This window comes from Oncorhynchus keta, chromosome 21 (genome assembly GCF_023373465.1).
Source record: "Oncorhynchus keta strain PuntledgeMale-10-30-2019 chromosome 21, Oket_V2, whole genome shotgun sequence".
Taxonomy (NCBI): Eukaryota; Metazoa; Chordata; class Actinopteri; order Salmoniformes; family Salmonidae; genus Oncorhynchus; species Oncorhynchus keta.
The window spans coordinates 23160226-23176444 of record NC_068441.1 but is presented as its reverse complement, the minus strand read 5'-3'; the positions used below and the strand labels follow the sequence as shown (position 1 = coordinate 23176444).

At 45.3% G+C, this 16219-nt stretch overlaps 2 protein-coding genes across 33 annotated transcripts in view; one reads left to right on the top strand and one right to left on the bottom strand.

The window, feature by feature from the left end:
• Window positions 1-10976, top strand: part of LOC118372455 (epidermal growth factor receptor kinase substrate 8-like protein 3) — a 19612-nt gene extending 8636 nt beyond the window's left edge. For 7 of the 8 annotated variants that reach the window (XM_052473534.1, XM_052473535.1, XM_035758360.2 and 4 more), the window contains 15 exons: window positions 1555-1704; window positions 1815-1891; window positions 1989-2119; window positions 2348-2493; window positions 2616-2730; window positions 6021-6094; window positions 6208-6282; window positions 6485-6630; window positions 6737-6902; window positions 7000-7031; window positions 7133-7229; window positions 7572-7679; window positions 9789-9874; window positions 10035-10167; window positions 10267-10976. In XM_052473534.1, coding sequence (XP_052329494.1) covers window positions 1555-1704; window positions 1815-1891; window positions 1989-2119; window positions 2348-2493; window positions 2616-2730; window positions 6021-6094; window positions 6208-6282; window positions 6485-6630; window positions 6737-6902; window positions 7000-7031; window positions 7133-7229; window positions 7572-7679; window positions 9789-9874; window positions 10035-10167; window positions 10267-10299 — 1569 coding nt within the window. In that variant the 3' untranslated portion in view covers window positions 10300-10976. The remainder of the gene's footprint in view (window positions 1-1554; window positions 1705-1814; window positions 1892-1988; window positions 2120-2347; window positions 2494-2615; window positions 2731-6020; window positions 6095-6207; window positions 6283-6484; window positions 6631-6736; window positions 6903-6999; window positions 7032-7132; window positions 7230-7571; window positions 7680-9788; window positions 9875-10034; window positions 10168-10266) is intronic. The other variant, XM_035758367.2, reaches the window with a different exon arrangement.
• LOC118372453 (AMP deaminase 2-like) overlaps window positions 10937-16219 on the bottom strand; it is a 63684-nt gene continuing 58401 nt past the window's right edge. For 9 of the 25 annotated variants that reach the window (XM_052473528.1, XM_052473530.1, XM_052473532.1 and 6 more), the window contains 2 exons: window positions 15562-16219; window positions 10937-15480 (listed from right to left, as the gene is read on the bottom strand). In XM_052473528.1, coding sequence (XP_052329488.1) covers window positions 16001-16219 — 219 coding nt within the window. In that variant the 3' untranslated portion in view covers window positions 10937-15480; window positions 15562-16000. The other 16 variants (XM_052473508.1, XM_052473512.1, XM_052473511.1 and 13 more) reach the window with 16 other exon arrangements.

The window sequence follows — 16219 nt, the reverse complement described above, 5'->3', positions numbered from 1 at the left end:
TATTAACGGTATCTGTTGCTTTTATACATGTCTCACTACTCGAAAGTTGTCTTTATTCTCGCTCAAAAAACTGGCTTATTTTTCAAATTGTCATGTTTCGTTTTTAAATGTCTCCGCAAGAGTGAAGGTTCCCCGCGAGAGAGTAATGGTTAATGTGATTGGCTGTTTATTATTTGACTAGGCTACCTGTATTTGACATTGTGTTGTTATTTTGCTGAACGCTAGATGGTTAAACATTGATCTTTAGTTTCTTGGCAATTTCTCACATGGAATAGCCTTAATTTCTCAGAACAAGAATAGACATGAGTTTCAGAAGAAAGTTCTTTGTTTCTGGCCATTTTGAGTTGTAATCGAAACCACGAATGCTGATGCTCCAGATACTCAACGAGTCTAAAGGCGGACAGTTGTATTGCTTCTTTAATCAGAACAACAGTTTTCAGTTGTGCTAATGTAATTGCAAAAGGGTTTTCTAATGATCAATTAGCATTTTAAAATGATAAACTTGGATTAGCTGACGCAAAGTGCCATTGGAACACAGGAGTGATGGTTGCTGATAATGGGCCTCTGTACACCTATGTAGATATTCCATAAAAAATCTGCCGTTTCCAGTTACAATAGTCATTTACAACATTAACCATGTCTACACTGTATTTCTGATCAATTTGATGTTATTTTAATGGACAAAAAATGTGCTTTTCTTTCAAAAACAAGGACATTTCTAAGTGACCCCAAACCTTTGAACGGTAGTGTACATACTGTACACAACACAAGATACATACTGTACACAACACAAGATACATACTGTACACAACACAAGATACATACTGTACACAACACAAGATACATACTGTACACAACACAAGATACATACTGTACACAACATACATATGGTACACAACACAACATACAGGTTGTACACAACACAACATACAGGCTGTACACAACACAACATACATACTGTACCTATCACAACTTACATACTGTACACAACACAACATACAGGCTGTACTCAACACAACTTACATACTGTACACAACACAACATACATACTGTACCTATCACAACTTACATACTGTACACAACACAACATACAGGCTGTACTCAACACAACTTACATACTGTACACAACACAACATACAGGCTGTACACAACACAACATACATACTGTACACAACACAACATACAGGCTGTACACAACATAACTTACATACTGTACACAACACAACATACAGGCTGTACTCAACACAACTTACATACTGTACACAACACAACATACAGGCTGTACTCAACACAACATACATACTGTACACAACACAACATACAGGCTGTACACAACATACAGGCAGTAATAGCTATGGTTTCTGTTTGTCATTTGACATTTATCTTTGCCTTTTCAAATGTACAGATGGCTTAAAAATCTCTATCAGTTCTGATTCATGACCTACTATTCTCTTATCACCTCCCTCTCCTCCCCTCTCCCCCTCCTCCCTTCTCCCCATCCTCCCCTTTCCCCTTTCCCCTCTCCCCTCTCCCCTCTCCCTGTGTGGGGTTTAGGAGGAGCTGGAGTCCCTGCCTCTGAGCAGCATTGTGGAGCTGAAGGCTGTGATGGACAGCTGTGTGTACAACTCCCTGCTGACCGCGACCGTCAAGGACCACAGCAAGAGGACCACCAGTGTCTTCATGTTCCAGTGTGAGGACCTCCGGGTGAGGAGACTGTTATTCATCCCTGACCTTGTCACCAGCCTGTATTATGATCATTATGTTACTCTCATGTTTCAAAATGGTTTTAAATGGATGTTGGTGATTCATTTCAGGCCGATTTCATAAAACGGGACCTAGAGAGAGCACTCCCTCACCAGAGAGATGACTTTAGCAATCACAGCAACAACAGGTAATAACAGTCTACAAATGCGTATAAATTGGTGGTTTACTGTAGGTTATCACAGTATATGCTCATTTTCTCTGGGTAAACCTCTTCTCCTCTCTAGCAGGGTCAATCTAGAAGTTATGTCTGGCCATCAAATAGTTAGGAATCATCAGAAAACTGGCCCACCCCCTGAGCAGAGAGAATGGACTCCTCCAGAAGAACCCTCAGCTCAATGGAGCGCACCGGACTATGGTAAGTCAATGGCATGCTCCAACCCAAAATACCTCTGTAGTCATTGGAAACCATTGATCAAGAGGACTCCGGTTGTGAGCTTGTCTCGATCACTGTAAGAAACCCTGAGACGATTTGGTCAAGGGTTTGTTTCTAATGTTAATGACAGATGAATAGCTTTAGTCAAGGTGATGCCAAATATCTTGAAATCAAATCAGTTCTGTATTTATCAATGTGTGTGTTCAATAGATGAAGATCCTACACCTACACCGCCCATGCCCAGAGAAGAGCCCTCTCCTCACAGGAAGGAAACCTCAGTCCAACCCCTCTTTATGGAGGACAAGACAGCCCCTGTCTCACATCCACGCCCATACGCAGAGACTGATAGGAATGTGGTCAGTACTCTGCCTCTATTAATATATTATTAATGTTAGCAGTACTGTGGATGATTGTTTAAGGTACTTTTAGTGGGTTGCATATGAATATTGTACAACATTTTCTTGTTTCTTTTCCACAGGACATCTTGAATCATATTTTCAATGATATTGAGATGTTTATGGGCCAAGTCGCTGCTATAGCAGCCAAAGCCGAGATGAAAAACAAGAAAAAAAAGAAGAAGAACAAGGATAAAGGTGATTTAGAAATGTATTTCCCCTTATTCCCAAAAAGGCTACACCAGTGGTTAAATTGAGCCAGAGCTACTGTATGTGTCCAAAGAGAAAAGTAGAATAAGGGTATGATAAACCAAAGTAAGTGTTAGGGTAATGGTGGTTAGGGTCAGGGCAATAGATAGGGTAAGGGTTGAGTTGGGGTGTGGACATGAAGCTAGGGTTAGGGTCAGGGCAATAGATAGGGTAAGGGTTGAGTTGGGGTGTGGACATGAAGCTAGGGTTAGGGTCAGGGCAATGGATAGGGTAAGGGTTGAGTTGGGGTGTGGACATGAAGCTAGGGTTAGGGTCAGGACAATAGATAGGGTAAGGGTTGAGTTGGGTTGTGGACATGAAGCTAGGGTTAGGGTCAGGGCAATGGATAGGGTAAGGGTTGAGTTGGGGTGTGGACATGAAGCTAGGGTTAGGGTCAGGGCAATGGATAGGGTAAGGGTTGAGTTGGGGTGTGGACATGAAGCTAGGGTTAGGGTCAGGGCAATGGATAGGGTAAGGGTTGAGTTTGGGTGTGGACATGAAGCTAGGGTTAGGGTCAGGGCAATAGATAGGGTAAGGGTTGAGTTGGGGTGTGGACATGAAGCTAGGGTTAGGGTCAGGGCAATAGATAGGGTAAGGGTTGAGTTGGGGTGTGGACATGAAGCTAGGGTTAGGGTCAGGGCAATAGATAGGGTAGGGTTGAGTTGGGGTGTGGACATGAAGCTAGGGTTAGGGTCAGGGCAATAGATAGGGTAAGGGTTGAGTTGGGGTGTGGACATGAAGCTAGGGTTAGGGTCAGGGCAATAGATAGGGTAAGGGTTGAGTTGGGGTGTGGACATGAAGCTAGGGTTAGGGTCAGGGCAATAGATAGGGTAAGGGTTGAGTTGGGGTGTGGACATGAAGCTAGGGTTAGGGTCAGGGCAATAGATAGGGTAAGGGTTGAGTTGGGGTGTGGACATGAAGCTAGGGTTAGGGTCAGGGCAATAGATAGGGTAAGGGTTGAGTTGGGGTGTGGACATGAAGCTAGGGTTAGGGTCAGGGCTATGGATAGGGGTTGAGTTGGGGTGTGGACATGAAGCTAGGGTTAGGGTCAAGGCAATAGATAGGGTAAGGGTTGAGTTGGGGTGTGGACATGAAGCTAGGGTTAGGGTCAGGGCAATAGATAGGGTAAGGGTTGAGTTGGGGTGTGGACATGAAGCTAGGGTTAGGGTCAGGGCAATGGATAGGGTAAGGGTTGAGTTGGGGTGTGGACATGAAGCTAGGGTTAGGGTCAGGACAATAGATAGGGTAAGGGTTGAGTTGGGGTGTGGACATGAAGCTAGGGTTAGGGTCAGGGCAATGGATAGGGTAAGGGTTGAGTTGGGGTGTGGACATGAAGCTAGGGTTAGGGTCAGGGCAATGGATAGGGTAAGGGTTGAGTTGGGGTGTGGACATGAAGCTAGGGTTAGGGTCAGGGCAATGGATAGGGTAAGGGTTGAGTTTGGGTGTGGACATGAAGCTAGGGTTAGGGTCAGGGCAATAGATAGGGTAAGGGTTGAGTTGGGGTGTGGACATGAAGCTAGGGTTAGGGTCAGGGCAATAGATAGGGTAAGGGTTGAGTTGGGGTGTGGACATGAAGCTAGGGTTAGGGTCAGGGCAATAGATAGGGTAAGGGTTGAGTTGGGGTGTGGACATGAAGCTAGGGTTAGGGTCAGGGCAATAGATAGGGTAAGGGTTGAGTTGGGGTGTGGACATGAAGCTAGGGTTAGGGTCAGGGCAATAGATAGGGTAAGGGTTGAGTTGGGGTGTGGACATGAAGCTAGGGTTAGGGTCAGGGCAATAGATAGGGTAAGGGTTGAGTTGGGGTGTGGACATGAAGCTAGGGTTAGGGTCAGGGCAATAGATAGGGTAAGGGTTGAGTTGGGGTGTGGACATGAAGCTAGGGTTAGGGTCAGGGCAATAGATAGGGTAAGGGTTGAGTTGGGGTGTGGACATGAAGCTAGGGTTAGGGTCAGGGCAATAGATAGGGTAAGGGTTGAGTTGGGGTGTGGACATGAAGCTAGGGTTAGGGTCAGGGCAATAGATAGGGTAAGGGTTGAGTTGGGGTGTGGACATGAAGCTAGGGTTAGGGTCAGGGCAATAGATAGGGTAAGGGGTTGAGTTGGGGTGTGGACATGAAGCTAGGGTTAGGGTCAGGGCAATAGATAGGGTAAGGGTTGAGTTGGGGTGTGGACATGAAGCTAGGGTTAGGGTCAGGGCAATAGATAGGGTAAGGGTTGAGTTGGGGTGTGGACATGAAGCTAGGGTTAGGGTCAGGGCAATAGATAGGGTAAGGGTTGAGTTGGGGTGTGGACATGAAGCTAGGGTTAGGGTCAGGGCTATGGATAGGGGTTGAGTTGGGGTGTGGACATGAAGCTAGGGTTAGGGTCAGGGCAATAGATAGGGTAAGGGTTGAGTTGGGGTGTGGACATGAAGCTAGGGTTAGGGTCAGGGCAATAGATAGGGTAAGGGTTGAGTTGGGGTGTGGACATGAAGCTAGGGTTAGGGTCAGGGCTATGGATAGGGGTTGAGTTGGGGTGTGGACATGAAGCTAGGGTTAGGGTCAGGGTTATGGATAGGGGTTGAGCTGCGGTGTGGACATGAAGCTAGGGTTAGGGTCAGGGTTATGGATAGGGGTTGAGCTGGGGTGTGGACATGAAGCAAGGGTTAGGGTCAGGGTTATGGATAGGGGTTGAGCTGGGGTGTGGACATGAAGCTAGGGTTAGGGTCAGGGTTATGGATAGGGGTTGAGCTGGGGTGTGGACATGAAGCAAGGGTTAGGGTCAGGGTTATGGATAGGGGTTGAGCTGGGGTGTGGACATGAAGCAAGGGTTAGGGTCAGGGTTATGGATAGGGGTTGAGCTGCGGTGTGGACATGAAGCTAGGGTTAGGGTCAGGGTTATGGATAGGGGTTGAGTTGGGGTGTGGACATGAAGCTAGGGTTAGGGTCAGGGCTATGGATAGGGGTTGAGTTGGGGTGTGGACATGAAGCTAGGGTTAGGGTCAGGGTTATGGATAGGGAAAGGGAAAGGGAAAGGGAAAGGGTTGAGTTGAGTTGAGTTGGGGTGTGGACATGAAGCTAGAATTAGGGACAGGGTTAGTTCGGTAACCAAAACTTAGAATAACCTTAAACCTAATCTTGGCTCCCCCACCTCAACCCATTATTTAACCCCTGGGATATCCCATATTCAGGTTCAAGATGACATTGGGAAAACTATGGTCTAAGGTTTGAGTTTTTTGATGCCATTTGTTTCATTTCCGAGGCATTGACGGCATGCCACCAGCAGAGGAGTTTAAAACCTGTCTCCACAAAATCAAATACGGGTTCAACCTTCTGGTGTGTATTCAAATATCTCCGTTATTTTTTTGTTGTGGACTCATGATTTAATAAATGCTATTCATTTAATATGAGAGCTTAATCCAGTACCATTTGTCTGTTCATTGTGATAGGGGGAGCTCAATGGAAAGATTAATAATCCCAGCGCTCCGGAATTCGTCCACTGCCTCTTCTCCACCCTGGCATTTGTAAGTTACTGCTTACTCAAACTTTGTTTTCAACACAGGGCTTCACCCATGATCATATTTTTCAACGTTATGTTTTGAACCTGCCTACCTTCTGTCCCATTTGATTATATGAGCAAATGAATTGACAGTGTATGATAACTTCCCATCAATGAGTTATGTGCGCTTGTTTCCCACCACTTCCGCTACCCCCTCCCTCCTCCAGGTGGTATCCCACTGCCCTGAGGAGCTGCCCCCCACCATCGTGGCGCCCCTGCTGGAGCCTGAGTGTATCCGTCTGCTGAGTGAGGAAGCCACCCCTGAGGAGGACCAGCTGTGGCAGTCACTGGGAGACGCCTGGAACATCCCCAGGTGAGAATCAGTAATTAGTAGCTTATCAGGGAATTGGGGGAGTTACTGTCAGTCAGGGGTGCTCTGTGCATACAAATGTACTTCCATGTCCCTGATGGGTTATCAGTACAAAATGGCCTGAGGATGATGAGGACATCCCTACCTACACTCTGGAGTTCTACGATGGTTGGCAGCCCCCAGAGGTGACCCACTCTCCTCCAGGGAGAGAGCCAGAGAAGAGAGAACCTGAGAGGAGGCAGCAGAGTCAGAGTCCATTCTCCACCCCTGAAAAGGTAAATACCCAGTGAGCTGCATATTATAGTTCTCTATAGGCTGGGAAGTTTCAATAAGGTTTCTTTCGATAAGTTCTTTCAAAATATTCCCCTGTAGAGTTCGGCCCAATGGAAGCCTTCACCATCACGGTATGCATTAAGAAACAATTATAAACTATTTAAAAGCCATGGAAGCATTATGGATACATGTTGTTCTGTGTGTGTCTATAGTTCTATGTATGTGTTTTCAGTCCAGATGAGCCAAACTCCAGTTACATGCGTGTGATGTATGACTTCACTGCAAGGAACAACAGAGAGCTGAGCATCTCCAAGGGAGAAGTGGTTCAGGTGAGCACTTTGAAGTCTGCCTGCATGGCGTCTGTCTGTCTGCCTGCCTGCCTGCCTGCCTGCCTGCCTGCCTGCCTGCCTGTCTGCCTGCATGGCGCCTGTCTGTCTGCCTGCCTGCCTGCCTGTCTGCCTGCCTGCCTGCCTGCCTGTCTGTCTGTCTGTCTGTCTGTCTGTCTGTCTGTCTGTCTGCATGGCGCCTGCCTGTTTATTTGCCTGCCTGCCTGCCTGCCTGCCTGCCTGCCTGCCTGCCTGCCTGCCTGCCTGCCTGCCTGCCTGCCTGCCTGCCTGCCTGCCCAAGAGGAGGTTTTGACAGAAGCATTTGTGTGCTCTGTGCTTCCACAGCTACTGGACATGTCCAGGAAATGGTGGAAAGTAAGGAGCGACAGAGGGGAGCAGGGATTTGTGCCCAACAACATACTGGAGTCAGTGGACAAGGAGCAGGAAAAGCAGGCAAGATACCCCAACACTCAGCAACACTTTATACTGGAACGCCTGCTGTGTGTTATTATGTTGTGTATGCTCCATGTGGGCAACTCAGACCCGTGTTACGCCCGTGGAAATGGAACTTTATTCCCTTTTCCCTTTCCCTTATTCACTTTCTCTCTGCGTATTCTGACCTTCATCTTAAGCATGAGGAAATGCATGTGACAGCCAGATATTAGTTTGGGGAGGTGATCACAGTGGCAGAGGTGTGTCTAGAGATACACCTATTCTGACCTTGACTTAATTCCCTCATAATTCCAACACCTTTACTCGCGAGGAAACCATGAATAAGGTTGAGCACCTGTCAGTTCCAAGTGAGAAAACATCTCCTATTTCAGAAAGAAATAACGCCATTCTCCATGCACTGTAAAGTATACATTGATAAGAGCTAGGTAAATTAGTTATACGTTTGGAGAAGGGGATTGTAATTACCAATGTTTCAGATGATTTTTCCTTATTGCTGGAGACGAATGTGAAGCCCGTCATATGTAAGCAAACTATAATTCATGTCAACAGGACATGTATTTCGGCCCCTTTTCCAAGGTGAATTAGGCTATAAATAGCTCTGCTGTTATTCCCAATTTTAATTGTATGTTTACACAATTTACGGGGATGAAATTTGGCTCAACCTAACTAGTTGATTTATGCACTCCAGAATGTTTTAATTATATGCCTGGGCGTTTCTCAGTTTTTACTCCCAAAAAGCTTGTTTTGGTCATGTACTTACACTACATGACCAAAAGTATGTGGACACCTGCTAGTCATACTAAAATCATGGGCATTAATATGGAGTTGGTCCCCCCTCTGCTGCTATAACAGCCTCCACTCTTCTGGGAAGGTTTTCCGCTAGATGTTGGAACATTGCTGCAGGGACCACAACCACAAGAGCATTAGTGAGGTTGGGCACTAATGTTGGGCGATTAGGCCTGGCTCGTAGTCTGCGTTCCAATTCATCCCAAAGGTGTTTGATGGGGTTGAGGTCAGGGCTCTGTGCAGGCCAATCAAGTTCTTCCACACTGATCTTGACAAACCATTTCTGTATGGACCTCGCTTTGTGCACGGGGGAATTGTCAGGCTGAAATAAGAAAGGGCCTTCACCAAACTGTTGCCACAAAGTTGGAAGCACTCAATCGTCTAGAATGTCATTGTATGCTGTAGCGTTAAGATTTCCCTTCATTGGAACTAAGGAGCCAAAACCATGAAAAACAGCCCCAGACCATTATTCCTCCTCCACCAAACTTTACAGTTTGCACTATGCATTGGGGCAGGTAGAGTTTTCCTGGCATCTTCCAAACCAAGATTTGTCCATCAGACTGCCAGATGGTGAAGTGTGATTCATCACCCCAGAGAACACGTTTCCACTGCTCCAGAGTCCAATGGCGACGAGATTTACACCACTCTAGCAAACGCTTGGCATTGCGCATGGCGATATTCTGCTTGTGTGTGGCTGCTGGGCCATGGAAACCCAATTCATGAAGCTCCCGATGAACAGTTCTTGTCCTGATGATGCTTCCAGATGCGGTTTGGAACTCGGTAGTAAATATTGCAACATAGGACAGACAATTTTTACGCACTATGCGCTTCAGCACTCGGGGGTCGTGTTCTGTGAGCTTGTGTGGCCTACCACTTCGCTGTTGAGCCGTTGCTGCTCCTAGACGTTTCCACTTCAAACTAGCAGCACTTACAGTTGACCGGGGCACAACTATCAGGGAAGAAATGTGATGAATTGACTTGTTGGAAAGGTGGCATCCTATGACGGTGCCATATTGAAAGTCAATGAACTCTTCAGTAAGGCCATTCTACTGGCAATGTTTGTCCATGGAGATTGCATGGCTGTGTGCTTGGCTTTATACACCTGTTAGCAATGTGTGTGGCTGAAATACCCAAATCCACTAATTTGAAGGGGTGTCCACATACTTTTGTATATATAGTGTTAGTCTGCTTACCAAATACTGAGAAGTGCTTCAATCAAAACACATAAAAAACGAATAGATTTCCTAAGTCTGAATCGAGCTCCATGTGTTTAGTGCACTGTATTAGTGTGTAATTATCAAGACTTTATTCCCCCCCCGTTAGGAAACCAGTGGTCCTCCCTCCCTAACCAAGAGGTCCAAGCCTAATCAAGTGAAGGCCTGGCTGGAGCACAAGGGCTTCAGTAAAATGTAAGAGCACTCAAACTCCCAATCACATTAACTATAGATTATTGATCTCTGTAGGCATACATGTGATTGACTACAGTAGTTATAAAGTGAGCATGAGAAAATTACAGGATAAGTATTGTATCTCTTTTCCATGATTTGTTCATTCCTCCGTCTCTCTCAGCACGGTGCGCTGTCTGGGTGTGCTGAGTGGCTCCATGCTCCTGGGGATGACAAGAGAGGAGCTGAAGATTGTGTGTCCTGAGGAGGGGGGCCGGGTCTTCTTCCAGCTCCAGAACATCAAGTCTGCCATGGCTGTAAGTCCCACACCACTCTATCTTTAGCACGAAAACTGTTGATTTATATTCTTGTACATGACAGGTAACAAACTGATTTGTTTTTCCTTTCCACTCCAGCTTGCCAGTGAGATAAGGCCCATAGAGCCTTAGGACGGGAGAAGACAAGATGACCAGAGAGTCACAGACGAGTCGGGACACAGACGAGTTTCAACCCTTGAGCTTCAAGCTATACATTTCCGCTGTGCAGTAGAGAAAATAGTGATTATATCCACTGAAAACAAAGTAAGCAGAATTTAGTTAGAAGTATGTAGGACGGACGTATCAAAGCTCGTGTTGGTTACATTTAGTAAAAAATACGATATGTGCATTTGATCAGATCCAATACTTAAAGACAGATTCTCTCTATATATATTCTGTATCAACTGTTTTAACTTAAATATGTTTAGCATATGTATTGTATCAAACCAGTGTTGATGCCACTTGATTCTATGATTGATCTTGATTAATTTATTAAAGTCACCATTTATACATGTAGAAATGTATGTTAAGTGTTATAATACTTTATGTATCTTGTTTTTGATGTATCTGAAATGTAATCAATTGATATACATTTTATTTTGGTAGTGATATGTATGGACATGTAAGTCCGTCTGTATCTCTGTAAACTAATCATGTATCTCAATGTTGGCTCTGTCTGTCCATATAAATCACTTGTATTATTTGACTTAAGTAAATTAGCTGAATGACACCAGCCAACAACTGAATGAATGATGTAGGACACAACACGTTAGATGAATAAACATGCTTTATTTCATTTTTCAACGTTACACATGTACCATATCAGAAGCATTTGAGTAAATGTAAAACATTGGCATTCATTTAAAGTCATGATAGTGACTACAATAGACCTTTCATGGAAAAACATTCAAATGTCTAAAACAAACAATGAATGAATGAATGGAGGCACAAAACAAGTCAACAAACTCTTTGTATTAAACATAATGAAGTGAAAAGAATACTATGTGATTTTGCAATGAGAAAATCAAATGAACAAAAAACAAAACTCGAAGTGATAATTGACTGATTAATTGGTTTGTGTTCTGTGATGACAACACACGGTATATCACTACTGCCCAAGACTCTTTGCACTACTGAACACAGTGCAAGAAAACAAACAGCATTTTACTTATTTCTTCCAACTTTGTTTGTGTGCTCTTTCGATTGGAACAGAAATACATATTTCAGTCCTTAGTGAAGCTTGATAAAGTGTGGTCTATGGTACCAGTAGAACCAACAGGTTCGCTAGCATTGTAGTTTATAAACAAGCAAAGAAACTAAACTCATTTTACAGATGGAGACCAACAACAGGAGTTTGTGAGGTTTTGAAAGAACACATCTGTGAACTCTGATGGACAATCTGAAATGAACAGACGGAAATGAAAAGGTAAAGGTCAACGAAGTTGTTGGGTCCCTCAGTGAGCCACACCTGGATCTAAACATGGATGTCTGATCGTTTATCAAGTAACTACACACATCCTACTCCACATGAGGAGACACAAACCCTTCAAATCATACATGCATCCTCTAATTCCCTGCAAAATACAATTTCAAAGAATCAAATCAAAAGTTGTACTAAACGGTTGCTTGTTTTTTAAAGCCTCTTTGGATCAATCAAAGAGAAACAGTGTTCCAGTCTATGGCTGTATGTCTGTGGGAAGGATTACAGTGTTTGAGTGGGTGTTTAGGTGTGAATGTACAGCCAGATTACATAGGCATGGCTCTGGGCACTTACCCATGGCTCTGGGCACTTACCCATTATGGCTCTGGGTCCTACCATTGATGAAGGCAACTCCAAATAACCCTAGTTAACTTGATCAACATCACTCAATACTCTACTGAGGGAGAGCTACATGGAACACTTCAACAGTCCTAACACAACAAGAACACCAGAAAAACGATTCAAATACTAAATAATAAAAGAATATACATGGAAATATTGAGTCCCATTGTAAATCTAGTGAAAGACTAGGCCAATAATAATATGACAAAATACATCTTTCTGCTTAAACAAGGGCAGTTTAAAATGATCTACAGCAACGAAACTTCAAGTTTGTGATCTAGATATTGATATACTGTTTATATAAACCTTTTATTTCCATAGCCTTTAAAAAAATACACTTTATATATTAAATCCATCCCCATGTTCAGCTTGTCCTAAATTATCTGGTTTCTCAAACATTTACTCATATATTTTGTGTGGCTTTTGTCACACTTAGGTTTTTAAAATGGGCTGGTAGGTAATGGTATGCAATGCGTGGTGAACATTTTACAACTAGGGCCCAGTAGTTAACAGTCTTGGCAAATAATAGGACTGTACAAATAGAACTCCCACAGTTTGAATCACAGAAGAGGTCCGATGAGGAAAAGGCTCGTTGGGTGAGATGGGGGTGAATTTACAGAACATAGAATTAGGAATTACAATAGGATCTCTATGGTACAGATCACATCTGTTTTGGTGACCACGAAAACCATGACTGATGGGGGTGAGTTCATTTGATGCTGATAACAACCAAGCAACTTTGTCTCCCCATCGTTTGAGCGTTGCCATAGTGATGAGCTGGATTTGAGTTTGTTTTGCAGAACTCAAACTAACAACAATCATTGACTGCACACATACTTCATACATAAGTTGTTCAACTTCCTTGGATTGTCATGTGTTGCTTTTTCACATTACAGAGCACTTTAACCAGCTTCCCAGACACTCCCGTGGCCACACAGTGGTCCATGCAGACATGCACAACATCAGATGCACGGTGGAAATGCAGGCAAAGCAGAGCATTGTTAAAAACGCTTCTTCCACTTCACTGGAAGGCCTGGGTAGATAAAGGATAAAGTACTTTAACATACAGCACGCAGCCTGGTATCAGTTCCTTGATGTTAGGACAGCAAAAATGCTTAAGCTTGAAGAGGAAAGGTGTTATGGTTGATGAGGAGTGAGGCGTTGCAGCAGGGCATGAAAACGGAGAGTGACAGGCTAGCAGTGGTAAGGCCTTCACCTGTCTGGTTTGGTGCATACAGGGCACTGCATGCAATAACTAACATAGTGGGCCCAGAGGTCAGTCCCCGGGGTCTGTCCTGGTCTCCAAGGGGTGTGGGAGCGACACACACACACACACACTGAGTGTTGAGGTAATTGTAAGGGGACAGGGGAGCCTCCCTGACATTCTTCTTGACTTGTGCTTGGAAAACAAAGCTGTGGTTTAACATCTCTTATCATACACACCTCTAAGCATCCACTACCAGACTGATATATTTTCTTTAGATATACACAGACATGTACCTCTTCTTTAGATATACACACATGTATCTATATCCTTTTTAGATATTTAGTATATTGTACACATCATGGAATAGTATAAATCTACTCTTTTTGTCTGCATATTCTATAACTAATGTGACTTGTTAAATAAAAATAACATTGATATTAATATTAATTTAATGGAATGTTTGCACTAGACCAGTCAGGTACACAGCTCCATGCCCTGATGGCTGCTGCCGTTTCTCTGCTGAATGTCCTTCCTGCTATTTCATTCAGAGCTGACTTAGATCAGGGAGACCGGCCGAGAGGTCTCATTTAGCCAATAAATCCCTACAACCTTCCAGAAGCACAGAGAAGGATGAAAGCCATCAGATACCCAGCAGCAGACAGACTGGAATTGTACACGACTTCTGCTTCTAGGCCACACAGATTTGGTCCTTTCTCCATTTTTCTTAACTCAGTACGTCCATACATTAGAAGTTTGTTACCGCGGTTTCCATGAAACTTTAAGTTACATGTGACTGTTCCTATCAGTGCGCAACGGGTGTCGGAACAATGTGGGGTGGAACATTCACCTATGCATTGTTTAGGTGTGTCCATGTTGTGTAGGTTAGGCGACCCATGGACAACAAACACCCTCATAATATTTATGTTAAGTTGTATCTGCTTCCCTACTTCATTGTGAAGATATTAAACTAGATGAGCTTCAGGCAGCACGACTGTGTGATGGAAGAGGAGCAGTTTTCAGGACGGCTAAACTGTGCAGTGTGTGTGTGTGTGTGTGTGTGTGTGTGTGTGTGTGTGTGTGTGTGTGTGTAATTTAGGTGATGGGTACAAACATGCCAACAAATCACAGGCTGAACTGTGTGACCATTTTTCTCATGCAGGGTCACATGACAAAGCAAAGGGCAGAAGTATTGGTTTGAAGGGTCAGGAGATCAAAGTGACAGAGAAAGTGAACCAGGAACTGATCGAAGAACAGATGAGGTGAAAAAAAAAGACTTCAGGCTACAGTCTCTCTCCTCCCATATGTGTATTAGAAAATAATCCAAGCACTGGATGTATCCCCCTGCCAACCTTGGCCGTGCTGATTGAAATCTCACAGTGAGCATTAGAGAGATAGGGAGGAGTCAAAAGAAGTAGAGAGGAAAAACATGGGCTACCCAGAGAGAGTTGAAGAGGGAACCTGGGTTGAGGGAGAAGGGGGGACTGGAACATGAGTCCATACTGACCACCCCCATCACCAACAGAGAGAGTTGAAGAGGGAACCTGGGTTGAGGGAGAAGGTGGGACTGGAACATGAGTCCATACTGACCACCCCATCACCAACAGAGAGAGTTGAAGAGGGAACCTGGGTTGAGGGAGAAGGTGGGACTGGAACATGAGTCCATACTGACCACCCCCATCACCAACAGAGAGAGTTGAAGAGGAAACCTGGGTTGAGGGAGAAGGGGGGACTGGAACATGAGTCCATACTGACCACCCCCATCACCAACAGAGAGAGTTGAAGAGGGAACCTGGGTTGAGGGAGAAGGTGGGACTGGAACATGAGTCCATACTGACCACCCCCATCACCAACAGAGAGAGTTGAAGAGGGAACCTGGGTTGAGGGAGAAGGTGGGACTGGAACATGAGTCCATACTGACCACCCCATCACCAACAGAGAGAGTTGAAGAGGGAACCTGGGTTGAGGGAGAAGGTGGGACTGGAACATGAGTCCATACTGACCACCCCATCACCAACAGAGAGAGTTGAAGAGGGAACCTGGGTTGAGGGAGAAGGTGGGACTGGAACATGAGTCCATACTGACCACCCCCATCACCAACAGAGAGAGTTGAAGAGGAAACCTGGGTTGAGGGAGAAGGTGGGACTGGAACATGAGTCCATACTGACCACCCCCATCACCAACAGAGAGAGTTGAAGAGGGAACCTGGGTTGAGGGAGAAGGTGGGACTGGAACATGAGTCCATACTGACCACCCCATCACCAACAGAGAGAGTTGAAGAGGAAACCTGGGTTGAGGGAGAAGGGGGACTGGAACATGAGTCCATACTGACCACCCCATCACCAACAGAGAGAGTTGAAGAGGGAACCTGGGTTGAGGGAGAAGGGGGGACTGGAACATGAGTCCATACTGACCACCCCCATCACCAACAGAGAGAGTTGAAGAGGGAACCTGGGTTGAGGGAGAAGGTGGGACTGGAACATGAGTCCATACTGACCACCCCATCACCAACAGAGAGAGTTGAAGAGGGAACCTGGGTTGAGGGAGAAGGGGGGACTGGAACATGAGTCCATACTGACCACCCCCATCACCAACAGAGAAATGGGGCCACTCAGGGAGCATTGTATCCTTGGCTTTAGTACAAGAGAGCTGAGCGACGAGTGCACAGTCCAATTCCCTAGTGGGAGGGGGATAAGGGGGTAAGAGGTAGAGGTTAAACAACAAGCTGGAGTCCACTCATACTGCACCCCCTCAGTGTCATGCAGGGAGGGGCTGGGGGGGTTAGAAGTCGGGGTGGGGTTGTTGATTTAGTGTCCTTCTGCCCCAACGGGGGCCATGGAGAGGGTGTCTTCCTCATCGATGTTGTCCAGCTCCTTGGTGTGCACAGCGTGGGTGATGAGGTTGAGCTCTTCCAGCAGGGTCTCACTGCGGTATGCCACGCGGATGTCCGGGACGTTGGTGCGACGGATGTCGTTGCTCTCAGGGCCCTCCTTGCTGTATTTGGGCCCCAGCCAGTAGCTCTTTGC